Source organism: Mirounga leonina, unplaced genomic scaffold, assembly GCF_011800145.1.
Source record: "Mirounga leonina isolate KUSES-001 unplaced genomic scaffold, KU_Mleo_1.0 Mir_101664, whole genome shotgun sequence".
NCBI lineage: Eukaryota > Metazoa > Chordata > Mammalia > Carnivora > Phocidae > Mirounga > Mirounga leonina.
In genome coordinates this window covers 24,164,839-24,192,440 of record NW_023270175.1, presented here as the reverse complement: position 1 = coordinate 24,192,440, position 27,602 = coordinate 24,164,839, and the positions used below count along the sequence as shown (strand labels likewise).

Sequence of the window (27,602 nt, the reverse complement as noted above, 5' to 3'; positions counted from 1 at the left end):
ACATGTTATATACTTATCAAATAATGTCATGCTTATTAAAACTACGGTTAAGGACTTAAGAGATGAACAGTAAATACACTGCTGAGGTCCATTTTTCTAAATATTCATACCACAATGTAATTACTACCCAGAAGATGATGATGCTACTTGGGAACATAAGTACTGTACAATTTTTACATTGTAAGGCACTTTTTACTCAGCATGTGACGAAAACATGGATGGAGAATCAAAGTATTGGAGGTTTACAACCGAAGGTGATTTTTCATGTGACTTCAATTTACATTTCAACTTTTGATGAAAGACTGTTTAGCCAATCACACCACAGTGAGAAAAACAGGTAGCCAGCCACTTATTCTAGCCAACCAAAAGGTAAAGTGCTATTCTGGTTGCTAGTGGCAGAGAAAGGGGTGAAGACACCCATACAAAGTTACACACTTGATTACAGAACAAATCCATCGACTGACAGCTATAGTATTTGAAGTCTAAGATATGATCATTGGCTGGCCACTATTACCCCGGCACCTTCCATTTTTCCTAAAAACATCATTACAGTAGTTGTCCGAAAATGAAGGTGCTCTATTGTTCCATGGGTAAGTCTATGGCACACAATAGAAAAATGATCAAGACACAGTGATTCAAAGATTTTAAAATAACAGGTTTCAAGCTGTTGTAAGGAAATAAAGTACAGATCCTTTGGGAAAAGTCACATAGCTTGGTAAACAAACATCTAGATCTGTCGTTGCACTTCAAGTCATGGTGAATTTTGAAAATTCATCACATACACGCGCGCACACACACACAAAAACCCAATGGCATATTTAGAGCAAAAAGAAAAACATATAGGGCAACCCCACTAAAGCTAGTTTCCTTCTAAAAATAATAAAAGATGGTTAAAATAAAGCAATCATTGAGTCCCTTGATTTAAGTGAATGTGTGAATACACACTTGACAAATGTGACCTTAAGGGACTGGCAGTTAAAAAAAAAATCAGTCATTAAGCACAGTGTAATTTTCCACCTGTTACATTTTAAAAATGCTTCTCCATAAGCTGCAGAATATCTTGATGTACAGTCAGGTTAACATGTTATTTCTTATTTGCTAATTTGCTTTTATGTGGTAGGTTAACGAAGAATTCGGAAATCAGGATCCCTACCCTTGGTACTGAGGTGCTATGGTAATATTAGGCAGACCACAACTAAAGTTTTTTGGTTTTGCCATAAAGAAATATATAAATGTGCTTCAGCAGGTAAGTGGAAGAAAATATCCCTAGCTAGAAATGCCAGTGTGAAAATCCTTTCTAAACAGCTGGGTTCTTAGGCTTCGAAAAACAACTCTGATGATCAAGAAAACACCACCAAGCCCTACCAGAAAAAAACGTAGGGCACGAAAGCCTAGTCAATAGATAAGCAAAGCAATGCATGAAAACATTAAAAATATTAAATAATTTTTTTTTTTTAAAAATAGTGGTCACAAAATGAAAAATAAATACTGTTTTATGCAGACTGGTTTTTTTTTGTTTTTTTTTTTTTGTTTTTTTTATTCCAACAGCGCATGAGACCTCCTTATGTACTTTGGGCCAGTATATGAAGTACTCCACACAACACGGCACTTGAGAGGAACCAGTTTCAGACATGGTGGCTGAAGTCCTTAGTGAGTGGTAACCCTTTAAATCTTAAAGAGGTTTAATTTGCTGTTGCCAAATCTTAGTTTAAACTTGAAAGGATCCAATCATTTTGCTAGAAGCTCTTTGTAGGACATGATAAGAGAAGAGGTTTACTGTCAAGAGAATTTTGGCATAAGCACTGGAGCTCACAACTTAAAATCACCAGTCGCCCAAGTGCATGCTGGTCAGTGAGAACAACTTTAACAGGAACGAAATGAAAAGCTTTAGCACACTTCTTGGAAGAGATTTTTAGCATGTGCTGTCAAAGCCAAGAGAAAAAGAAGGTTCTCTTCATTTCTAGCCTCCGTTACTTGAGTGTGAAAAAAAAAGACCACAAATTCCCATGTGTTGCCACCAGAGATGTGGTTGCACTGTAAAGTGAAATTTGCTTATGCTTTCCCTTGAGTATGAATCCACTAAACAAACTTAGACACTCTAAACAGTAGAACTTTGTTCATTCCAGAAATATAGCTTACTTCATTTCAATGTCTGCTTTAACTGTTGACACTATACACAGGGTTAATAGTGTTTCGATTGCTTCCCAGAAACTGCAAACTACAGCTACGTAATATCAACATGTCAAATTCTGCCATCTAGTGAAGGCTCATAAAACAAACAAGACGTTTTTAGGCAGTTCAATGAAGGATCTAAGAGTTGGGCAGTAAAAAGTTACAAACCCTTTTTGATTTTAGAAAACAGTGAAAAAAGAATAGTAGTTATGGATGTCTTATTCATTCCCAGTTTTCTAACTCTGTCCCATGAACCTGTTTAAAAGATGATAAAAAATTGTAAAATATGATGCTTGAGGGGAACACAATAAATATAATGTTACTGAGGAGCGAGAACATCTTACTGGTTCGACATTACAACTACACTTATTGATAAAGTGGATAGCTTGTTTTTACTGTTACAAAATCAGCTAGTTAAAAAAGAAAAAAAACTATGCAAGCCTACACAATCCTTTAGCATTCTAGTAACATGCTTAACTAAACATAATAGCATTAAAAAATCATACTGCATATACCATTACTCCAACATGTATTTATCAGCGAGTACTGTATCCTGACAACAGATCCGACATAAGTAACGTTCATACCTAGTTTCCATTAAGTTGCTGCTGAGTTAGTTGTTGCTGGTCAATTTCTACTTTTCCCCGGCTTTTACTCTCTCGTTCCTCATCTTCTTCATCTCTCTCATCATTTCCACTATGATTTTTACAATATAGTCTACAATGACGAAAGATAAAAATCTCAAAATGTTTTGTCGCTCTTGATGGGAATATATTTATGCCATTAGTAGATGAGGTTGGTGCCCATTTAAAATAAGGGTTTCCTCATCCATGCTTTTTAAAAACGCTACAATTAGTTACAGGTCCATTTCTATCTAAACGATAGGAAAGCACTCTATTAATGAGATCGTAAAAAGTTCATCTGACATAAAATTAGGATAAAAGTTGTTAACGTATGCCCAAAGATGAGGCAAGTCCTCATTTTGCCCATTGAGATTAAAAATAAAGCTTCCAGCCAACTTGAAAATATAAACTTGCAGGCATCTAGACAAAATAGTCAAATTCTAGGTTTCAGATACAGAATTCAAAAGCACATTTTAGGAAGTAATGTAAACGCTATAGATACTGCTGCTTTCTGCTCACATTTCATGAAACATCTTTATTCAAACTCCTCAAAATACCTTTTCATCATTAGTGTCCTGGCCCTTCATGAGCCCCCTAACAGTTTTCCAGGCCCTGCATTTGGCTTGTTCTCTCTTGATCTAGGCTGGCTCCTCCCAACTTCTTTTCTTCCCATGACACTGACTTCTTGGGAAAAGTTAGACCAGCTACCTTTTCAACTATACCATTCTGGAATTTGTCTAACTGTGGTACTGTTTTATTTGGTTCTCTCTTACCCCGGATTTCCTATAAACTGGAAATAAGGTCTAAGGGCTTGGTTAGCTCTAGGTTCAACTTTTCCTTGTTAGTCCAGGATATTTGATAGGGGACCCTGCATACTTCAGGAGGCATGTTAATTTCAGAATGCCCTACTATTACTATTAGTGATGCCGTTGGATCATTTGGTTAAAGTGGTGGTGATAGCCATATTTCTCCATTGTACAGGTAGGTTTTCCTCCTTTAAAATCAGCAAATAACCTCTGCAGTGAAACTTTGACATCAGGCTGTTCTGACAACCTTTTATGTGGGTATACACACTGTTTACTTGACATTGATTGTTTTTAATAAAAAAGCAATGCGCATTATTAGGACAAGGGTTTAGGTAGGCCAATTAATGTGTATGTACCAATATGTGTTTTATAGTTAGCCACCCCACCGTAATCAATGGGTGAGCTGATCTCAGCTCAGTTTTAGGTCAACGATATACAAGATGACAAGATGGAACAATGCTTTAAAAATGTTCAGTGGGTGCCCTCTTGTGGTCAGCAGTAGGTAAGACATTCATATACGAATTCTGACACACATGACCTAAAACTAGGTTTAATATGAAGAGTTTCTAACGTGTGAGTGGAATAAAAGGCAGGGAGGGGGTTAGGGAGCAAAAATAGCAACTGACTTCCGACCTAGTTTTGCTTATTTTTTTATTCTTAAAACATTTTCAATTATTTCCAAAGAACTATGGAGAATTTGTACTCTTCTTCAAACGCTACATATTGGGAATCACTTAAAAACAAACCAACCACCTGAGTTCAAATATCAAGAGTGAATTCCTTTATAGTACACCTATAAAGTATCTTCCTCCAAAATACAACCCGAATTGAGCCTTTGAGCCAACTTCTAAATTACGGGGTAGAGAAACAAGGTGAATGGCATCATGAAAAAGCAAAAAGATAAATCTAGAATGTGGGACTTTCACAGGACAACTTATCAGAGTTCTGCAACAAGTAGGGGGGAAAGGCAGGGTGGAGTGGGATTGCTCTATATTGAGAGACTTATGAGACATATCCATTAAATGCAATGTAGGGATCTTGTACATACTGAGATTTGAACAAATCAGGTCTGAAAAGGCATTTCCAAGACAACTGGGGAAATGTGAACGTGGACTTGGAGATGACACTAAGAACTTCCTCTTAATTTTACAAAGTGTGATAATGGCACACAGATACGGATGTATGTAGGGATACAGTGACAAGAGGTGTGGGGTTCTGCTTTAGCAGATGTCAGAAAGAAAAACAACAGATGAAAGCACATGTGACAATAACTCGGGAGCTGCTGAGATGGGGAGCTGCTACGCTATCCTATTTTTGTATACTTTTGAAAACTTTCAATAAGAGGTTTTTCTAAAAGGATGAGCCCTTTGTTGTTAAAACAGATTTTAATCTTTTTTATGGGATCATTTTTCACTTCCATAGGCCCATTATGTATCCTTCACCAATCTAGACACCAAGACCACAGCTGTCAACCAGTCAAACAAGATCCCTGTCACGTAATTTACTTTTTTATGGTGGGGGACTGACTTTTTAGAAACATACGTATTTTTTAAAGTTTAGTAATACAATAGAGACAATAAAACAGGATAAGCAGAATCACTGTGTAATCTTCCCTCGCCTTTTTAAGGAACAAATACATTTAATCTAATGAATAGATTAATGTAATAATTTAATGAATATATTCAGGATCCAGAAGGAGCCAGTAAAGAAGGAAAGCCACATGTAGGAGAGGGAAGCCGCTTCATTCAGAAGTATTTCTCCTTGCATTTCCTCCTATTTGTGCATTCTTCTATCCCCAAACTACTTGCATGTGGACTCTCATTTGAACTCAACAGCCTGTGAAAAAATCTGGAATCTGCACCATAAGCAGATTTTAGAAACAAATTTCAATGTGAAAAAATAAAAAGTAATTCAAATCATTGTGGATCCCAGTGTAAATATTTTCTTTAGAGATGGTCACTGCAATGTGGTTTTCTAATAGCTAAAGAATAAAAACCATCTGAATGTCTAAAAAAGGAACTGATTAAACTGACAGACCCATACGATGGAATACTATGCAACCAAAAACTGTTTAATGTCACAGAAAAATATGTCTCAGGTACAGCAAGTAGAGAACAGATTATAAAAGTGTATATAAGAAAATCTTAAATGCACACACGCAATCACATAAACGTCTAGAAAATATTCTGAAAGATTTAGAATTCTCTCTGCTGGTAGAATTAAAGTTCACATTAAGCTTTTTCCCCCTTATCTTTTTCATTTTTTTCCCAAAGTGAAAATGGATAACTATTACAATATCTTAATAGAGCTGGAATTTAAATACAGTAATTTTCCACACATCTGATTTTAGATGTTTAGCATGGGCCTGCCATTTTTAAGTTATTAATGCTACTTTAAATAATGGATTGCTTACAAAAATATTCAACCACTGAACTATATAAAGAATACAAAACTGCTAAACGGTAAGTTGTATAAAGAATATAAAATCGCTTCTCTTCCATCCCCATGCAACGAATGAGGTAACAACTGTTAAGTGGCTCAAAATCTTATGTATATAGACGCAACTTGTACAAATGTATTTTTATATGCCAACATAGATCCCACAACTTGGTTGTTTCACCTTACTCGACCATGGAATACCTCTGCATGACTCTCCACACGGATCTACTTCAATCTTTAATTGCTGCATAGTATTCCATTCAATGCACGTACTAAAACTGGAGTCTCTTGATGGACATTCTGTTTGGGGCTTGATTTTTGCTATTGTGGGTGAAAGGCTAAAATTCTTTTCCCATTTCACCTTTGGTTAACTCTAGCTATATTCCCTTGGCAACTGAGCAAAAATTGGCATGGTGCGCCCGCTTCTTTACTAAGCTGCTACCCGCCCAGCTGGTAGACGGAAGCTGGACTGGGAGAATGATGTTCTGATGAGCCTATCTCCGGCCCTGTGTGGTGTAACCTGAAAATGACCTATGCCTATGGAACTATCCTGTAACAGGTGCTCGCTCCAGTGGGGTCGGCGGCTTTGAAGGCAGGGTGGGTCCCCTGTGGACCCACCCAGTGTGAATCCAAACGTACGGGGCCTGTGCTCTCCCCCGCTGACGCCATCTGAGCTAACCTCACCAACCTCAAGCACAGGTGAGTAAAGAGGATGCCCTAGTGGGTAACGAGCGCTCATCAACGGGCCAACGGAACTGCTCGCACATACATCTTTGTGCTGTTTTCTGCTCACTTCCCCGCAGAAATCCCTACAAAGCAGACTAGTAGCAAAATACATACGTTACTGGGCTAAAGGTTGTGGTCTCCAATGCTCAACTGCTCTCCTAAATCGCACCGAGGTACATTCCAACTCACCATCAAATGCGAATGCCCAGGTCTCCGGAACCTGGCTGGTAATGGGAATCCTACTAATCTTTGCCCATCAGATAGGCAAAAACTGGTAAGATCTTGTTTTAATTTGCATTTCTTTCATTACTAAGGGTGAGCGGCTTTTCACGTACCTATAGCCCATGGCTAGTTCTCCTATGAACTGCCTTTTCATGTTCTTTGCCCATTTTTCCCCCCTAAACTGGGCTGTTTTTCTTAAGGATTTGGAGTTCTCTTTAGCCTAGTTTTAATGTAGTCAAAAATTCCAAGTTTCCTATCATGCTTAGAAAGGTCATCTGTACTCAACAGATTCTAGAAAATTTCTCCTACATTTTCTGTTTTACTTAGGGTTAGGTTTTTAGCCCATCGAGGATATATTCTGGGGTACAGTCTGAGGTAAGGATTCAAACTGTTTTCTAAATTGAGCCAACTATATATACTGTGTAGAGATCAGATACTGAATAATCCAGATCTAGTACCACCGAAATTACCCAACGAAGACCTGGATCTGTTTCCTGTGATCTTTGTCACTGAGCTAGTACCAGTTTTAATTACTAGGTGACGGGGTTTGGTATCTAATGAGGGATTTCTTCTCTTGATCTCATTAAAATTGTTCTTGGCTGCACGTGATAAAGACTAGTTGACTACCCCAGTACCTATTTTCCCCCCTTCCCTTCATAGCATTGAACCAGATTTGGGTAGCAACGTGCCTGCCGGGGGTGCATTTCCCAGCCCCCTTTGGATAGGTGACTAAATCCTGGCTAATGAGATGCTGAGCAGAAGTGTGTGTGGAACTTCCAGGAAGGAGGATTAAAAACCCGTCAGCTGGAGGAACTGCCACTTTGTCCTTCCACCTTCCTTTGCTCCCACTTTCTCCTACTGCCTATGGAAGGACACCCCAAGGATGAGAGAGCAGAAAGATGGTAATCTGGGTCTCTGAGGACACAGAGAAGAGCCTAACACATCTGCACTGCTCTCCTTGGGACCTCTTGCAGGGAAAAACAAATTTCTGTCTTGTTTAAGCTTCTAGTTCTTCCCTGTTCATGAGGTAACTTAATCATTACCAGTAGAAAATAATATCCCATTCACTCTTCTAGATAAAACCATCAACGTTTTGTATTTCATTAAAATTGTATTTGATGTATAGATTAATTTGAGGAGAATAGGTATCTTTCAGTGTTGAGTAACTTTTCATCAAGGAACATAATATATTTTACTATCCATTTGGGTCCTGTGTAAAACTTTTTTTTTTTTTTTTTAAGTTTCAACTTTGGTGTGCATATGTGTGTGGGGAGGGGGTGGAGGGTGACGTTTTTCCTTTCCATTTTCTGTTACTGGAAAAAACTAGTTTTTAAAACTTCATCTCATATTCAGCAACCTGAGCTTTTATTAATTTTAGTAAATGGAGTTGGTCCCTTTGGATTTTCTTGGTAGACAATGACATCAATAACAAATACTGACAATTTTATTTTGCTCCTTCATGGTATTTATTATACATTTTTCTTCCTTTTCTTGTTGCACCGGCTTAACCCTCCAGAAGAATGCTGAAAAGTAACATTGGTAGTTGGTACCCTTGTCTCGTTCCTGGATCTGAATGAAAGTGTATTGGTATAGTGGTTCTCAATTATGGATGAACATGAGAATAACCTGGGGAGTCATCGAAAAACTTGGTTTGGGCCTCAGTCCACTGAATTTAAAATCTCTGAGGGTGGGGCCCAGACATGAATATTTTTAAAGAGGGCCCTATTCACCCTCGGGTAGTTCTGAGGCTCAGCCCTGGTTAAGAACCACTGTCCCTTTACTTTAACACTAAATAAAGCTCTTTGCTGTTGTCTTCTCATAAATGCTCCATTAGGACTCCTCGCTTCCCAAGGGCACTCTTGGTACTGCACTTTAAAATTCAGAAATGGACGTTGAATGCCATGAAATGCCTTTTTACCATCACCAGGAAGGTGATAGGATTTTTCTTTCTCTATGAATGACAGTGGATCACATTAATATATTTCCTAATTTTGAACAGTCTTTAAATTTTTAGAAACAGCATGGGATTTGATTTTCTAACATTTTATTTAGGACTTTGGTATATTATTTATAAGAGTAAGATTGGCCTATAGTTTTCTTATTTGTTTTTGTTTTAAATGCTATCTTTACCAGGTTTGGTCTCACAGTTATGTAAAGTTTTATAGAATGAACCAAGTTTTTCATCTTTCGCTATGTGCTGGACCTCTCTAAATAGTACTGGAATTCTCTGTTCATTAAAGGCTTGATAGAACTCACTTGAAAAACAGCTCTGCCTTTATTATTAAACAAAGTTTGGCAAATTTTATAATATAGCACTAGCACCTCATCCAGTCACCCAAATACATGGTGACTGTTTATATAAGCTGCTTTGTACACAGAATAGTAGGGTGTTTACTCATTGGTTTATTGCATCCTGGGAATGTAAGGAAGTGCTTTACAACTCACAAAGGCAAGTCGAAAAATCCACGGATCCCCACCAACTTATTCTCCATTCAATCAAACAAATGGAACCATTATAGATGCACACTGATATGGAAGACCCAGAAAACAGAGGGTAACATGTAATCCCAAATCTCCAAACCTTATGCCTTCATCATCCTTCCAAGAGTGTCTTTGGCCTTCTATCTTCACAAATACATCCTAGTCTAAGCTACCACGAATCCTCACCTGGACCCTGAGCAGGAGCCTCCTAACTCACCTTCCCATTTGCACCCTTGCTTCTTCTGTCCCACCTTAGGGACTTGCACAGGCTGCTCCTTCTGCCTAGAACACTGTCCCAATGCCCACCTTGATCTTCGCCCAAGAAGATCAAGCTCTTCAGCTCACGCTCTATTTCCTTAAGGACATTCCTAAACACTCTCCCAGTACAGACTAAGTCAAGTCCTCCTTGTTACATGCTCTCTTAGTGCTTTGTAACGTATCCTTTCTAGCACTTGAGTAGATTGTAATTGTAGATTTATTTATGTGGCCATTTAATATGTCTCTCCCACTAGACTACAGGCTTCACGAGGACACAGTCTGTGCCTCTACTGATCACTCTTGTATGCCCAGCTCCTAGCACAAAACCTCGCACTTAGTAAGCATGATGCATATTGGCTGAATGAATGCGAATCCAGCGATGTGTTGTCAGAGGAAAATGCCAATCGTCGTACTTGTTTCGTTATATAGAGTCCTAAGTATTCTACACTTGGCTAAATACCACCTAGGAATAGTGACCAAGTAAACTAATGCCATCTATTCAAGGGCAGTTACTTACTGACAAGTTTAAGAAAATGGACAATTGTTGTTCTCTTACTTGTAAATTCCTCGTGACATATTTTCAATGTATTTAGCTTTGTCTTGTACTCCACAGTGGTAATGGTAAGTCTTAACACAGGCTTTTATTTCACATCCAATAGTAGCACCGGGCTGACTGCAAAGTGTACATTTCTGTTTAAGGGAAGAGAAAGAATAATCATAAGCAGTATTTCAAAGTTTTTGCAACCTTATTTATTCTATTTTAGCCATATTTCAGCCAAACATTCTAGTTTACAAAGAAAACAGCCAGTTTTCTATGGAAAAAGAGTACACTGAACTTACTGTTTAGCATATCTGTTAAATCATGCTGCAATTTAAACCATACTTTGATAGACTTCCTGATATTAAGTCACTCCCTGATGTTTCCATTATTTACCTATATTAACCTTCGAAGATCTGACATCTAAACATAAATAAGACACTCCTCATTACTGCCAAACACAAAAGAATTATATTCTATATTTTAGTGGTTGGCTTCTTCTCCTCCGTGGAACTAGTTGCTTTCCTACGATGACTAAAGAATGAGAAGACAGGAAAGCAATTCCCCACCAAGAGGGATTGCTACCAAGTAGGTAAAAGGGCAGAGGGAGACTAGAGGGGCTTGAAATCTTTTTAAGACATCACAACCTGGCCTCGATCAGCCTTGCCTCAAGAATGTTCTGAGATTAAAAGGTGGTTGTTGACGAAAGGGTTTCATAGTCAAATAAGTTTGAGGAATGCTAGTTTTAAACAGATTGCTTGATTGCAGAACTTCTCACAGGCCTTCTGCAAGAAGGAGGGTATGGTAAATAGTTCCCAAATTATTGAACTCCAGATGCCCTTGTATTTTCGGAGGGGTGGGGGAGCATTTTGATGGACTACTTTCCCTTAGAGCACACTTGGTAAAGTGCTAGGTTGGTGTTTACATGAACATTCAACTGCGCAGAGGTGAACTAAGTTCACCAGGAGAATTGAATTGTTACCCTAGTCACCTGTTTGGACTTCAGCTGTACGACACAACAACACTGCTTGGTATGGTAAGTTGAAGAGATTTTTCCCTTACATTTTTTTAGTACTATACATTCTGATTTAAAGGAGTTTCATTTTTAAAAGAGTAATCAAAGTATCAAAACTGAACTGGATTTAAATGGAACAGATAACATCAATAATCTTCACACCTTCAAAAATGCAGCTCCCAAGAAAGGGTCATCTCTAATGGATTCAGATAAAGCTCACCAACGTCTGAAACCACTAGATGAAAGACTGAAGGGGAACTTCACAACAGAGGGGGGGAGGGATTAGACTCACCACCTGAATCCAAGGATCAGACATTATGACTAGTCTGATGTGATAAAATATGGATGATACAGTCCCACCTGTGAAGTATTCTTACCCCCAAAAATCTTGAAACTGAATCTAATCAAGCCTTTACATCTAACTTCCACTTTAAAAGAAAATCTGGCGGATAGAGGGACAAGTTAAATGGCATCATGAATAAGCAAACAGACAGATAAAACATATGGGATATTCTACAGGACAATTAATTCATTTTCTTCAACAAGCCAATGGCATACGACAAAACAAAAACAGAAACAACAAAGACAAGGAGAGGGGGAAGTGCCCTAGGTTACATCAAGGATATAGAACCACCAAATGCAATGTGTGATCCTCCTTTGGATTCTGATTCACACAAATCAACTTTTAAAAGATACTTTTGAGACAACTGGGGAAATACAAATACGAACTGGGTATTAAATGACACTGAGAACTCATTGTTAATTCATAAGGTGTAATGACATTGTGGTTAGGTAAGAAAATGTCCAACTTTTAAGAGATACATACTGAAATAATGTAGAGGTGAAATGATATGAAGTCTCAGCTCTGCTTTAAAACACTTCAAGCAACAAGAATAAAAGGCATAGATGAAGCGAGTGCCGCAAATTCTTGATAACTGATGGGTCAAGGTGATGGACAGACGTGTGTTACTAGTCTTTCTAATTTTGAGATGGTTGAAAATTTTCACAATAAAAAATTTTTTTAATTCAAGTCATCTCTAGAGACAATTGAGGTCTTAAAAGATTTTGCATTCCATTGACATTTTATAATATTCATCAACTGTAAAGGAGTAAGTGATCAATAAAGATGCCAATATTTCTTAAAGCTATTTATTAGTAGTTCAGTATGTTTAAAAACATGAGACTTAGGCACATTTTATAAAGAAAACTTTAAAGCTATGATAAACATTTTAAGAGACATAACTGTGTATGTGAACTTTAAACAGAAGGCTCTGAAAAAAATCTTTTCCTTTTATTTGAAAAAAAAAAAAAAAGAAAAAAGAAGAAAAAGAATGAATAACAACATGGGGAAGTTCCCGATGCTCTATTAGGATTATGGAACTATTCTTTAAGCAAGCTTAAATAATATTAACATTTTGAACTTAGTAAGGTGTGTCACATTCACATCTTCATTTATTTTATTAAAAGACCCTCAGATACCCTGAAATATAAATCTCAGTGTAATTCTCTTAAGTAATGAAGTTACATAGAAAGAGGAGTAAGTTCCAGAAACATCAGCATCCTTTATTATATTACAAATAAGTCAAATATATACTTGCTTTAACATATGAACTACTTTATATTAAATGTTTTAATGACTGGATAAATTTGAGATGTGTTCTAAATTTAAAGCAGAAAGTCAGAGGAGTAACGTTGCATAGCATAAATATAAAACCACAGACCATTCTTTTTCCTCGCTTAATCTCCTGAAGTACAGTTTTAATATCAAAATCTCCAAATTCTGCTCTTGATGTTGTTGTGAGCTGGACTGTGCCAGAAGAAAATAACTAGAAAAGAAAAATGCAGGAACATTTAATGTTCAGAATCCTTGTGAGAGAAAGATTAAACAACAGAATAACAAATGTGTTCTATTACTTCAATATCCTGAGAAAGAGAACTTTTCCTTAAAAGTCAAGTACTGACTCAAGTATTTTTAATATATTCACCTGTCTGATTAAAATATAACCCAAAATAAGGACAATAGGTGCGCCTGGGTGGCTCAGTCTGTTGAGCCTCCGGCTCTTGGTTTCGGCTCAGGCCATGATCTCAGGGTCGAGGGATCGAGCCATGGGTCAGGCTCCGCACTTGGTGGGGAATCTGCTTCTCTCCCTCTCCCTCTGCCCCTCTGCGTGCGTGTGTTCTCTTTCTCTCTCTCAAATAAATAATCTTTAATTTAAAAAAAGGACAGTAAGGGGCGCCTGGGTGGCTTAGTCGTTAAGCATCTGCCTTCGGCTCAGGTCATGATCCCAGGGTCCTGGGATCAAACTCCCCATCGGGCTCCCTGCTCAGTGGGAAGCCTGCTTCTCCCTCTCCCACTCCCCCTGCTTGTGGTCCCTCTCTCGCTGTCTCTCTCTCTGTCAAATAAATAAAATCTTTTTAAAAAATAATTAAAAAAGGACAATAAAACAAAACTAATGTGTGGAGCCACACTCCAGTGTGGAGCCAAGATTAAATATTTCATTCAGGGCGCCTGGGTGGCTCAATCGGTGAAGCGTCTGCCTTCGGCTCAGGCCATGATCCCAGGGTCTTGGGATTTAGTCCCACATCGGGTTCCCTGCTCAGCGGGGAGCCTGCTTCTCCCTCTGCCTTCTGCTCCCCCTGCTTGTGCTCGCTCTCTCTCTCAAATAAATAAAATCTTTTAACTGTTTCATTCAACAATGAAGATTTCAACAGTGTTACCCTGTCATCTCCATTGTTTTATGTTTCCACAAAGTTTTAAAAAATAGTTCAAACTGGCAAATTTCAACCATAGACGCAGATCAGAATTACCTGGGATTTTTTTTTTTTAAACTAGACATGTTTGGGATATATTCCAGGGGTGTGTATTTTGGAAAAAGCCCCCCAGGTTATATCTGATACACCTCTCCCGTCAAGAACCTCAGATATTAAAAACATAATTTTTAAAACCTAACCATAAATGGGATGAATAATTCAACACAATCAAATTTAAAAATGTTTATGTATCCTGTATGTCAGACCTGGATCTAAGGATGCAAAAATAAAGCATAGTTCTTCTCTTCAAGGAATTAAAAGTCTATCAAGAGAGAGGCTCATAAATGAGTAACTGCAGTACAATGTGTAAAGGACAGTGACACAGACATGTATTGGGTTAGAGTGGAGGCTGAACATGTATCTTCCACGATGTTTATAAAGTTGAAATTTTTAGCTATGAAACAGTTAACTGTCAATTATCTAGAATATGGTAACTATAATTAGGATTCCTTTAACTCCTACTGAATCATAAAGGCTATATTTTAAAATCCTAAGGTCTATGAAGATTTGGGACTATAGGATATACTATTCATAACTCTACACAGCTTATGCTGGAAGAGAAAAGTGCCCTATTTTGTTACTAGCTAAGTGCCTTTCAAAAAAACTTGGGTTTAAAAGCACATAAAAAGAACCATGCTTACCATGCACTTATAATGTGCAGCCGCCTTCTTGGCATTAAATATATGCAGTTTTCCTCTTGCTTCGTTTTCTTCCTCCCCTACATGACAAAATCCACATTTAGGCCTGGTGTCACTAGGGCTGCTTCTATGTGGAGACCTATCTCTCTGCAAATTTAAAAGAAAAAAAAAAACACTTAAAAATATGTTATCAGTACCCTCAAGCTTAGTTAACATTTCAAATGATGAGCTTTACCTATAAACACAGTTTAAATGATTCGTGGTGCAACAAAAAGTAAGAATCCCACATTTTTCTACTTACATAGGAACTACTTTCCATTTCATCTGTTCCATGGGAGGATGTGGACCTGGTATCTTCCGACAGCCCTTTAAAATTAGTTTTTCGTGGCCTTCCTTTGCGACTTTTCTTTTTACTTTTAGGTGATGAGGGCTCCAATTCATGTTCATTAAAACTTTCTTCTAAGTCAGCTGCTTAAAAATGAACAAAAGCTTTACATGGACCAATCTTAAAATGGGCATTAGTTCATGGGTCCTTAGAATATGCATTTCTCCTTAGAATGAAATCCCCTCCAGAAATGAGGGGAAATGGTCTGTGGTATGCTCAACACACCAACCTTAAGGTTTTATATAAATGTAACAAAAATCAAATATAAAAAAATAGTTTTATTATAATCACTGTAATTATTTCTTTTGAATTTATGATTCTATAAAAATGAGTTTTGGGATCTTGACTGTGCACATAAGTCAGTAAACATTTTCAAACTCTAATAAGTCAATATTTTGAATTAGTTCTTGTATTATTTTTTTTACCATAAGTTTCAAAGAGTTTTCCCTCACACTGTTGGTGAAATCAGAACACTTAGCTAGAAAATAAGCTTACTATAACTTGGAAAACTAAATGAAAATAAAGGAGGTGTATCTGTGCTGTCCAGTATAGCAGTCACGAGCAATCGGTGGCTTTTTTACAATTTTACTTACAATTAAACAAAATCAAACCTTCAGTTTCTCACTCACACTGACCACATTTCAAGTGCTTATTACTGGTCACATGAGGCAAGCTGCATCTGTACTGGGTATCAGATACAGAACGTTTCTATCATCACAAAAAAGCTCTATTAGACATCACTGTTCTAGGATAGCTCCTTAAACCATCATGAAAATCAAATGATCATATTCAACAAAGAAGTCATCTACAAATGAACTAACTACTGATCAAGTAATTAAATAAATGTTAAGTATAAAAGGAATTTCTAACATAAATGGTAAAAAAAGCTATGTTGCAAGTTAGTTGTATACTTTAATAGGTTAAACAAAATGTGTGTAGAAATTTTAGAACTGCATTTCCCAGCAATTTGAAAAGAATTTCTACCATTAACGGAAGGGTGTTTCATTCAGTTATTCACTACAAATATTTTATTTATTGAGGGCCTACTGTACATAAGAAAATGTATTTAGTGTAAAAAGGTATAAAAACCAAATGTTCACTTGTCTTTTAGGGTCAAACTAAAAGTTTTTTTTTTGTTTTTAAAGATTTTATTTATTTATTTGACAGAGAGCGAGAGACACAGCGAGAGAGGAAACACAAGCCGGGGGAGCGGGAGAGGGAGAAGCAGGCTTCCCGCGGAGCAGAGAGCCTGATGCGGGGCTCGATCCCAGGACCCTGAGACCATGACCTGAGCCGAAGACAGACGCTTAACGACTGAGCCACCCAGGCGCCCCAAACTAAAGAAAGTTTTAGGTACAGTTCTAACACCTCCACTGTTTTTTTCTTTTAACATAAGTTTTCAATTCCAGGGACTAATTTCTCAATAAGAAAGCACATCAACTTTGAATCATAGATGCTAATATGTTTCCTAATAAATACTTCAACGGCTTTTAATTTTTTGTTTTAGAAATAAAAGCATAGTCATTATGACAAGAAAAGGGTAATTCATTTAGTGTATCTGAATACATAAACTCAAGGAACTGAAAGCATCAGACTGTTTGCAAAACAGTTAATAAAAATTTATATCAATGCAACTTCATATAACTACAGTAGGATTTGAGAGAGGAAAAAAAGGGGAAAAGGTAGAAGTGGATAGCGTTTTATAGGCAACAAGACAAATTTATGTGGCTAACTCCCTGTGAAGACAGAGAAGTCAAAGAGACCTTCTGATCTTAACATTATAGCAAATTTCCTATCAGAGCACAACACCGACTTAAAACATTCAAACCGACAGTTTTTAAGATACAGAATTTCATTAGGGCTGTTAGAATTACTTGCCCCAAATTAAAAATTCTTTAAAATGAAAAATCATAAGCAAATGTTTCAATCATTCTGATACATGTTATACCATACGTGTGGTATACATAACATTCTGTTACAACGAAAACAATCACTAACACTGTAACACTACATTCTTAAACACCTTTAGAGAAATTACTTAACTCATTCCATTATCAGGCCAACATGACTAGTTTTCCACGTGGCTTTTTTTTGGGTTCTAAATATGGAACCATTCAGTGTAAAATTTTAGAGGACTTTAACAGCAATAGTAAAAATCATAAAAGACTGACAAATTTAACTATATTAAATTTTCAAACTTACATAGCAAAAAAAGTGCTAAAATTAAAAGGCAAACAATAAACTAGAAAAACCTGCTGTATTTGTGAAAAAGGATCAGTATCCTTATGCTATAAGCTCATAAGAGATTAAGACCCCAACTGAAAAATGGACCAAACATATGATCAAATAATTCACAGAATATAAGTAGTTAAACATACTTCTATAGAAAATCTGACTTCTCTGGGATCAAAGTGTAAATTAAGTGATATATCATTTTCACCTATCAAAATAGCAGAGTTTACTTATAAAAAGAATAACCGAACAAAAAATGAGTTAGAAATAAAAATCTAAAAGAAGCCCCCCAAAAACACTGAGCTACACCATGCTTCCGGATGAACAGGATCAACATTAGAATGTCAGTTCTCACTAACCTAATTAATGCAACGCTGATAAAATGGTTGATCCCACAGTTTCCTGAAAGAGTAAATATATAATACACAAGAATATTAAAAAAAAAAAAAAGATATCAGAATATACTGTAAAGAAACAGCAGTTAAAATCCTGGCACAGGAAGAGACCTATATCAGCAGGAGAGAAAGCAAGGTTGAAAATAGACCCATAAGCATATGGAAATTCAGAGTATAATGGTAGCATTTCAAATGAGTGGGGAAAAGACACGATGGCATAACTGGCTATCTACTTTTTAAACACTGAGATTCCTTTCCTCATACCATCTGAAAAAAAATCTCATCATAAAATAACAAACTATAAATGTAACAGAGAAGAAAATGGAGGAGATTTTTTATAATCTTGGATCAAGACACCTAAGAAGTCATAAAGGAAAGGACTGAGATCTGACTAAACATTAGAAACCTTTGCATGGGGGCACCTGGGTGGCTCAGTTGGTTGGGTGGCTGACTCTCATCTCGGGTCAAGCCATGATTTCAGGGTCCTGGGATGGGGCTCCGCACTCAGCAGGGAGTCCTGCTTGAGGATTCTCTCCCTTTCCCCCTCCCCCCTCCCCCCGTGCGTGCACACGGGCTCTCTCACTCTCTCTCTCAAACAAATAGATCTTTAAAAAAAAAAAGAGAGAAACCTTTGCATGACACAAGTCACCATAAACAGAGTTAGAAGACAAATGATAAACTGGGAAATCATTCACATTTAGTGACAGAGAATTAATACCCCCATTACAGAAATCACTCACTACAAATTTATTTCAAAAGGACAAACATCGGGGCGCCTGGGTGGCTCAGATGGTTAAGCATCTGCCGCCTTCGGCTCAGGTCATGATTCCAGGGTCCTGGGATCGAGCCCCCACATCGGGCTCCTGGCTCAGCAAGGAGCCTGCTTCTCCTTCTCCCTCTGCCTCTCTCCCTGCTCATGCTCTCTCTCTGTATCTCTGTGTCTCAAATGAATAAATAAAATCTTTAAAAAAAAAAAAAGGACAAACATCAAAAGAAAAATGCACAAAGGATAGAAACTGGCAATTTCTTACAGAAAAAATATAAATGACTGAAAAAAACATGAACAGAAGCCCAATCTTACTAGTGATAAGAGAAATGGAAATTAAATGAGATCATTGGATTTGCAAAAATTAAAGACTGATAACGTCCAGCGCAGAGGCAGGAAATACACTGTTGGTGGGAGCATAACCTGCATGTGTGTTAACTGGCCTTTCCCCAATGTTAAATGCAAACCCCTTTTTAAAAATTTATCCTACAGAATCACTCGTATAAGTAAGCAAGCATATATGTACAAAGAAGATCAATGAGATCTTATTTGTATTAGTGAAACAAATAGATGTAAGTGATTTTCATTTGATAGAGAAACCCTTAAACTATGGTTCTATATGTTCTACGAGATGTAACGGTTAAAAAGAATGAGGTCAATCGATGGGAAAAAAGACAAAATTGCTTCAGTGGAGGAAAATAAAAAGAATGAGGTCAATCTGTAAACACTGACAGGGAAGGAGATCTGTGATAAATCACAGCATAAAAAAAGCAAGGAGCATAACAGTATGTACACAGACAATGATGCCACTGTGTTTACCTATCTACATAGGTTTGTATGGAGGTAAACGAGGCTCTGGGGAGATACCACCAAACTTATTACCAGCTACTCCCAGAGAATGTGACTTTGGGGTGAGGGGAGGGCTTCTGAACTGCTTTAATTTAATATTATTGTACTATTTTAAGAACTTATACCATCCAATGTGGTGAAAGGAGGGTAAACTCATCCACCACCGCTGGGAATACAATCTAGCACAATCCTTCCAGGAAGTAACATGGCAACATGTATCAGGAACCTTAGAAAGACTGAACCCTTTGATCCAGTGATTGGGCGTTGGGGAATTTACCCTAAAAAATCATTGAAAATGCACATGAAAAAATGAGTATGAGGCTAGGCACAGTGCCTTTGTTTAAATTTTTCATGGTTACAATAGGTTTTTCCCCCCAGTTCAAAAGTGTGAAAATGTTTTAACATTAAATTTTGTTTCCCTCTTCAATAATAATTATAAAAGAACTCTGCATAAAAGAAGTAATAATCTTCCTTTCCACTTTCTAATTCCACCTGCTCTGCACTCCCAGCTGGTGCCCTACCTAGCTTTCTTGCCTCCTCTCCTACTTCCTCCCTCCCTCCCTCTCTCAAGCAACCACCCTTAACTGCTTTTCTTCTCAACCTCAAGGGTTGAGAGGCTGGTTTAGAATCCTGGAACTGCCAGACTGTGTGTCCTCTTGCCTCAGAGCCACCTCAGGGTCCATGAATGAACTGAATGAGTTAGTTCGTGTAAAGAAGTGAATTTATAGCACAGCGCCTGGCCCATGAGACACTCTCCATATTTGTCCGCTACTATTTTCCCTGGGTGTGCAAATGGGTTTTTTTTTTTAAAGGATACACAAACAAATAGCATCCTCAGCATACTATTCTGCATCTTGCCCTTTTCTGCGTAATTTATAAATTGGAAATAGTCCAAATCTAAGAGCTCACATTTGAGCTTTTGGAGTTCTGACTGTGCCATAAATGTGCTCTGTGATTTATACACACAATCTCACTGGAGCCTCACGACCTACCCTGCGAGGTTGTATCTGTCACCATCCCTATCCCTCATTTTACAGATAAGAAAAAGCTCAGAAAGGTTAGATAATTTTAGCCAAGGTCACAAAGCTAGGAAGTGGCAGAGCTGGGACAAATCTATGCCCGTGAGTTCCGACATGCTTTTAAAGTGGTAATACCCACTATCACGGAAATACACCATTTCAAGTGCTCCTGGACGTTAGAAAAAGGATAGTTTTACACATGCTTATGTCTGCAGAGAAATGCTCTGGAAGGATACTCAAGAAACTGCCAGGAGTGGTTGCATTTAGCAAAGGAATTTGGAAACAGATATAAAGGTAAGGATGGGAGGAAAGCTCGCTAACAGTGGATACTCTTTCATATTGCTGATTTTTGTACAATGTTCATATACCTATTCAAACAAATGAATGCAATAAAAAACCAAAACGTTACCCTTGTATTCACAGCTGCAATTCCTACAAATCCAGGCTGATAAGGTAGGTGACAAAACAAGGCTGTGCTCCTTCCTGGGCCACCAAGCACTGCCACCCTTTGTGAGCACAGCTCCTAAAGGTCTATGTCACCTCAGAAAGGCCAGGCTCCTCTCTGGTTACCCTTCTGATTGCCACTAGGAGGCAAAGCAGTGACCAACTGACCGGGACCCCAGCTCTCCTCCTCCTAGTACTGTCAAGCCTGATCTGTTCCTTTACCAATTCTCTTCTTCCTAATCAATATTTGTCTCATCTTCTACCTTGTGGTTTTAGCTCCATTGCCTTTCCTCCCCACAATCTCACATCAGTTAACTGTATGAAGTAGAAGGGACCCCTGGACAGAAAGTCTGAAGACTGCCACCTACCAGGTCTTAAAACTTGGTAAAGTTAGTTAACACTCACAAGGCAAAGTCTCCTGGTGTATCAGAAGGAACTAATGATAACACCTTCCTGAAAAGGATGCCTTAAGAAAATGTGAAAAATGCTTTGTAAACTAGAAAATTCTATTCAACTGTTAGTTATTACTCTTGTCATACCTTGTATAGACTGTAAGCTCTTCGTCAAGGGGCTTATTTTCTAAATTGCCCAATGTGCCCACACCCAGGAGGCACTCAATAAATGTGTGCTGAAATTATTTTGAAAACAAAAGCAAAATGATGAGCATTAAGGTTGGGGGTAAGCATCACCACCTCTGCTTTACATCTTTAGGGCTGTGACAAAAGGAGGACTGGGGGTCACTTGCCTGCCTTCTCCAATGGAAACGCAATGTGCTTTTGCTCTGCATAAACTCTGCTTTCTGCTTTTTCGGTAAAGGTAGGAAATAAATGATTTTATGCATATTCATATACAGATGCATATATAAACACATAACATACATCAAAAATATTAATTCTTAATTAAGTGTGCTAAAATGAAATAGGTCTGGAATTTCATTCACAATAATCTAGACGGAGGAAGGAGGGGAGGGGTGCAGATGAAACAAGACTGGCCACAAGCTGATGACTGCTAAAGCCAGGAGATGGGGCTTTTTTTCAAACATACTTCTGTGTATGTCTGAAACTTCCGATAATGAGTTTGTAAAGTGTGCTAAATAAAAGATGAGCGTAAACAGTACCTAGCACAGCACTTTGCACATGGGTAGTCAATAAATCTGGTGAATCAAAGAAAAAAATAGGGAGTCAATCCTAGCAGAGGGCACAATGGAGTACGTTACTAAAATTTTCCAAGTTAAATCCCAAATACAATTTAAATTCTATTATCTTCCAAGGAAGAGCACACGTAGTATTTACTGAGCACTTAACTATGTGCCAGGAACATTGCTAAGGCCCTTACATACGTTATTTCATTTAATCCTTAAAATAATGCTATGAGGTAGGGTTTTTTTTTAAATCCCCATTTTACAAATGCAGTGTCTAAGGCTCCAAGAGATACTAAATCACTTGCCCAAGACCATGTGACTAGTAAGTGGCAGAGCTAAGATTCAAATATAGATCTGATTTCAGAGCCCATATTCAACCAGTGTACAAAACTGCCTCTCCAGGACTTCATAAATCCATTCAATGCTACAAAACCTAAAAGGTTTTTATTTATTTTATTTATTTATTTTTTTAAAGATTTTCTTTATTTATCTGACAGAGCGAGACACAGCGAGAGAGGGAACACAAGCAGGGGGAGTGGGAGAGGGAGAAGCAGGCTCCCCGCCGAGCAGTGAGCCCAATGCGGGGCTCGATCCCAGGACCCCGGGATCATGACCTGAGCTGAAGGCAGACGCTTAACAACTGAGCCACCCAGGCGCCCCCTAAAAGGTTTTTAAAGACACTGATATAGTAAAATCTCCCTAAACTTCCATTTGATATATGTAATGAAGATTGGAAGGTGCAGCACATTCCAGAGAAAACAAAGGGGAAGAATATACCAAGGGAATATCCAAGCAGGCAAAGGCTTTGAATCTACATAGATGACAACACACAACATACTTCTAATAGAACCCTGATGACTCTAGTTCTTGAAACACAAACTGAGTTATATGATTTGACAATATAAAAGTTTCCAAACTGTCCGTTAAAGGCGAGCTCTTCCGAGGTTCAGCACAAAAGATTCCTTTACACGGTCTTTTATGGTCGCTCCAAGTAATTGTGGCACTTATCACTAAGCTATATTTAAGTAATTTCAGACTTCTAAAAATTGACAGAAACAATTCCTGTACACCCTTCACCTAAATGTTAACAACTTACCACATCTGCTTTATCATTCATTCTCCCTTCATTCATTCATATACTGTTTTCTGAAGAGTTTAAGATGCAAACATGATGCCCCTTTCTCTCTAAGTACTTCCATGTGTCACCACTGTATTTTAATCAGCTGGTCACAAATCTGTCACTAAATGGTGGTGTCTGCCCCCACCCCCCAAAACCCAAAACCCTGTTTTATTCATTCATCTCGCTCTACTAACGCCCGGTACAAGAGAAGTCACAGGAGACAGAAAGATCACCCAAAAATAAGTGATGCATTAAATACCATGCTTTGTTTTAAGCCAAAGGAAAGAGATTACAAACATCTCTTGAGCGCCCATTCCATGCACAACATTCTATATTGGGTAGTTTAACAAAAGTAATAAGCCACAAATTGGGCTACTTACAATGTCAAGAACCCAAACTGAGCTGAGGTTATGTTTGTGATCACAACTTTAGAATCTACACATTCTTGCCACGAACAGCTAACACTCAGCAGCTATTCTACTGCTTTCTATCTCATCACAGATGCTTTGCTCCATGTAAACTATTAAACAGAAAAGCTTTAACCCCTTAATGAAAAGGATTTTAGAAGAACCCACAAGACGTAATCACAGTTCCTTGTAGGTACTCAAATGTTTACTGATGACAAGCTGTCATGTTCAAGTACTTCTACAATTCAGAAACTAGCAGCAGTTACAAGCTAGACCTACATGCTATTGCCAATGTTTGACATTTTAAAAATATTGCTTTAAAAAAAAAGGTAAAGAATATACCTATTATCTAAACACATAGGCCAAAGGGGGGGAAACACATAAGATGCAGAATTTAATTCTGGCTTTTCCTGTCCATTTTTAATGTATAAATTCCTATTAAGACTAGGAGGGTGGGCACCTGGGTGGCTCAGTCGTTAAGCGTCTGCCTTCGGCTCAGGTCATGATCCCAGGGTCCTGGAATCGAGTCCCACATCGGGCTCCCTGCTCGGCGGGAAGCCTGCTTCTCCCTCTCCCACTCCCCCTGCTTGTGTTCCCTCTCTCGCTGTGTATCTCTCTGTCAAATAAATAAATAAATAAATAATCTAAAAAAAAAAAAAAAGACTAGGAGGGTACTAAACCATTTTAAGTGCTCAACAACCGCAGGTGGCTAGTGGCTACCATACCGGATGGTGCAAATATAGAACACCTCCACTGTCACGGTCAGTTCTACTAGACAGCCTTGTTGAACCATTAGTTCTGTATCCCCTTGTAAAAAGCCCTGCGCCTGAGGTCCACGTCATTCAGCTAAACCACGGCTTCTCAAACTTTAACATGCAAACAAACCACCTGGGATCTGTTAAAGTGGCGATGCCGATTTAGTAGGTCGGGGGAGGGGCGCTTGAGTTAGGCGTTTCTAACCAACTCCCAGATGATGCCAATTTTGCTGGTACACTGACTACACCAGCTTCCTCCCTTCCGTGTTGCTAACAATTACCAACTCCCAATCATTCTACCCCATGCATCAGATTTTCTTTAGCACACAGCTCACAGCTCTTTTCTCCTTCCTAGTCCCTGCTGCATCCTGGGTGATTTCAACAGCCCACGGGACAATCCAAGCAAGTTCCTTGACCTTCAGTGGTGTCCTCCACCAACTACCCAATTCCTATAATCACACCCAGACACCTTTAGAATCACCTAAAAATGGTTCTAACCTCTGAAATCACTATAAATCACACACACTTTGGGACCACAAAATGATTGCTTTCCCATGTACTTTCATTCTCATTGATCTTCAACCTCATCAGGACCCCCAGTCTACTAATTCCTTCTGTTTCTTTTTTTCCTGCCTTCACTTCCCTATCTTGGATTTTTGCCTTGCAAATATCCTAAAGTCCCTTTTACCTTTACTACTTTGTTGAACCCACTTGGCAAAATCCCAATTCTGAACTAACCAACTAACCCCTTTCTCTGTGCTACACACAGGATCCTGAATTGCTGGAGGAAGTCACACAACCTGAGGGTATCACTATATATAAATTAACGGTTAACAACCTTAACTGAGCCCTCTATCCAGTCTGGAAACCTCACATTTCTCTAAGCAAACTTCCTCTCCCAGTCTTCACAACTATTCTTTCAAACTTTCTCCTCTCTCCTTCAATTTCCAACCCTCATGCCTCACCCTACATTCTCCCTCACAGAGAAAACAGACCAGTTAGGAACCGCCCCTCCTCTTCCTTCTCTCCTATTACAACGGAAATGTTCTCCCATCACAGGGCAATTCTTCTGTTTGTGCACTGAATCTCCCTCCTTTCCGGGACCTTCAATCTCTTCTTGCCTATCAGATCCTTTCTTGTAATCATTTACATATCAACTAATCCGCTGCCCTCCCCAAAAAGGCCAACTAGGTGAAAGAAGCCAACCTGAAAAGGCTACATATGGTATGATTCTCACTAGATGACATTCTGGAAAAGACAAAACTATGGAGATGGTAAAGAGATCCTCAAATTTAGTGTTTCAAAACACAGTTCATATTACATCAAACTAATATGAACAGACTGCATTATGGAGTATTTAGCATTTTAAGTATTAGCAAACGAGGTTACTGAGCCACATGGCAAATGATCGAGACTGCCACAGCTATCAATTCCTCTTTGCTGTAGTTCTCAAAGGGAGTCCTTGAAGTATAACCCTATAAACCCCAACGACAGATTATAATCGTAAAGTAGAACACAGCTTTCCCATTAGAACAATGAAATAACCGCAAGTTCTGTTTCTGACAAAGCCCTCAATATCAAGTAAATTAAACCTTAGATAAAACTGATAAAAGCCGGGCGCCTGGGTGGCTCAGTCGTTAAGCGTCTGCCTTCGGCTCAGGTCATGATCTCAGAGTCCTGGGATCGAGTCCCACATCGGGCTCCCTGCTCGGTGAGAGACCTGCTTCTCCCTCTCCCACCCCTCCTGCTTATATTCCCTCTCTCACTGTGTCTCTCTCTGTCAAATAAATAAAATCTTAAAAAAAAAAAAACTGATAAAAGCCAAAATTCAAGAAATACAAACTCTGAGATGCCTTTAAATTGTAAGATTACGCTTCAAGTTCTACAATATGAGTATAAGCACACTGCATATACATCGATAATACAAGGGGTCCCAAAGTGCTACAAAAGTATACACTGAACCCAAAATTCAAAACAACTGTATCACGAATTTGAATTGTAGGAATCCTGCCAGTTACATTAAAAAACAGTCATCTTGAAAAGTGTTAACTTAGGGCGCCTGGGAGGCTCAGTCGGTTAAGCGTCTGCCTTTGGCTCAGGTCATGATCCCAGGGTCCTGGGATCTGAGTCCGGCATGGGCTCCCTGCTCAGTGGTGGTGGGGGGGCTGCTTCTCCCTCTGCCTACCGCTCTGCCTACTTGTGCTCTCTCTCTCTTTGTCAAATAAATAAATAAAATCTTAAAAAAAAAATAAAAGTGTTAATTTAGATCTTTCTCAATAAGTTTCTCAAAGCAAAAAGGTGGTCAAAATTATTTTACTTTACGCAGTCTGCAGTGACTTTTCTCTACCACTAGATGGTACTATGAGCTTCAGAAATGGAGGGAATAAAAGGGAAGCCGGCTCCATTAATCACTGTTGCCAAGCTCAACTATCCTGCCCCAGTGTATCCTTATACTTGTACTCAACAAAGCCTAACTCTTAACCCTTGGTTTACCATACACATCTGGTCACTACAATCTTAAAGAGAATCAAACACACTTGTTAAAATCTGAAGTAACGAAAGGTGGGCAAGCTTCCTCTTAACCTTTGAACAAGGTTTTTTAATTGAATTCTAGAACTAAATGAGGAAAAAAAAAAGGAAAACACTAAAGGTTTCTCAGTTGCACTTTATCACCTCTAAAATGTTTTGTTCTTATTATTTAAAGGCAAGTTTTTGCTGAAGATTATATATTTAAACCAGCACTACACTGAAGTATTGGAACTAATGTAGAGTCCCAAAGTAGAGGATATAGCCACAATCTAAGATATCAAAAAGGGTCACAAACTTTAATATGCTAACACTGATAATTACGTAAATCTTGACACAGGAAACCACTTCCTAAATCAACAGGTTCAAACCATTCTAATTCTTTTTTTTTTATTTTAGATTTTATTTATTTATTTGACAGAGAGAGAAAGAGAGATAGCGAGAGCAGGAACACAAGTAGGGCGAGTGGGAGAAGGGAGAAGCAGGCTTCCTGCTGAGCAGGGAGCCCGACGTGGGGCTCGATCCCAGGACCCAGGATCATGACCTGAGCCGAAGGCAGACGCTTAACGACTGAGCCACCCAGGCGCCCCTCAAACCATTCTAATTCTAAGCAACACGTTCTCAAAGGCTAACAAAAACTAAAGATATCTAATTTAAATGGAAGGATAGAACAACCTCAGATTAAATCTAAGCCTTTGTATATTGCTAGTAAAAGTATCAAAACCATCTGTTTGCAAAGGTGTGAAACAAGTCAGAATTCAATTTAAGAACTTTCCCATCCCTTTTGAAGACCAAAGACAACTTGGCTAACTACATATAAACACCCCTAACCTT

The 27,602-nt window shown here is 38.4% G+C and overlaps 1 protein-coding gene across 5 annotated transcripts in view; it reads right to left on the bottom strand.

The window, feature by feature from the left end:
* Nucleotides 1-186: 186 nt before the first annotated feature.
* PHF6 (PHD finger protein 6) overlaps nucleotides 187-27,602 on the bottom strand; it is a 46,635-nt gene continuing 19,219 nt past the window's right edge. The window contains exons 6-11 of one of the 5 annotated variants that reach the window (XM_035008837.1): nucleotides 15,031-15,197; nucleotides 14,733-14,876; nucleotides 13,002-13,106; nucleotides 10,284-10,417; nucleotides 2,760-2,889; nucleotides 187-2,427 (exon numbers count right to left, since the gene is read on the bottom strand). In XM_035008837.1, coding sequence (XP_034864728.1) covers nucleotides 2,760-2,889; nucleotides 10,284-10,417; nucleotides 13,002-13,106; nucleotides 14,733-14,876; nucleotides 15,031-15,197 — 680 coding nt within the window. In that variant the 3' untranslated portion in view covers nucleotides 187-2,427. Of the gene's footprint in view, nucleotides 2,890-10,283; nucleotides 10,418-12,749; nucleotides 13,107-14,732; nucleotides 14,877-15,030; nucleotides 15,201-27,602 lie in introns of those variants that run through there. The other 4 variants (XM_035008828.1, XM_035008846.1, XM_035008854.1 and 1 more) reach the window with 4 other exon arrangements.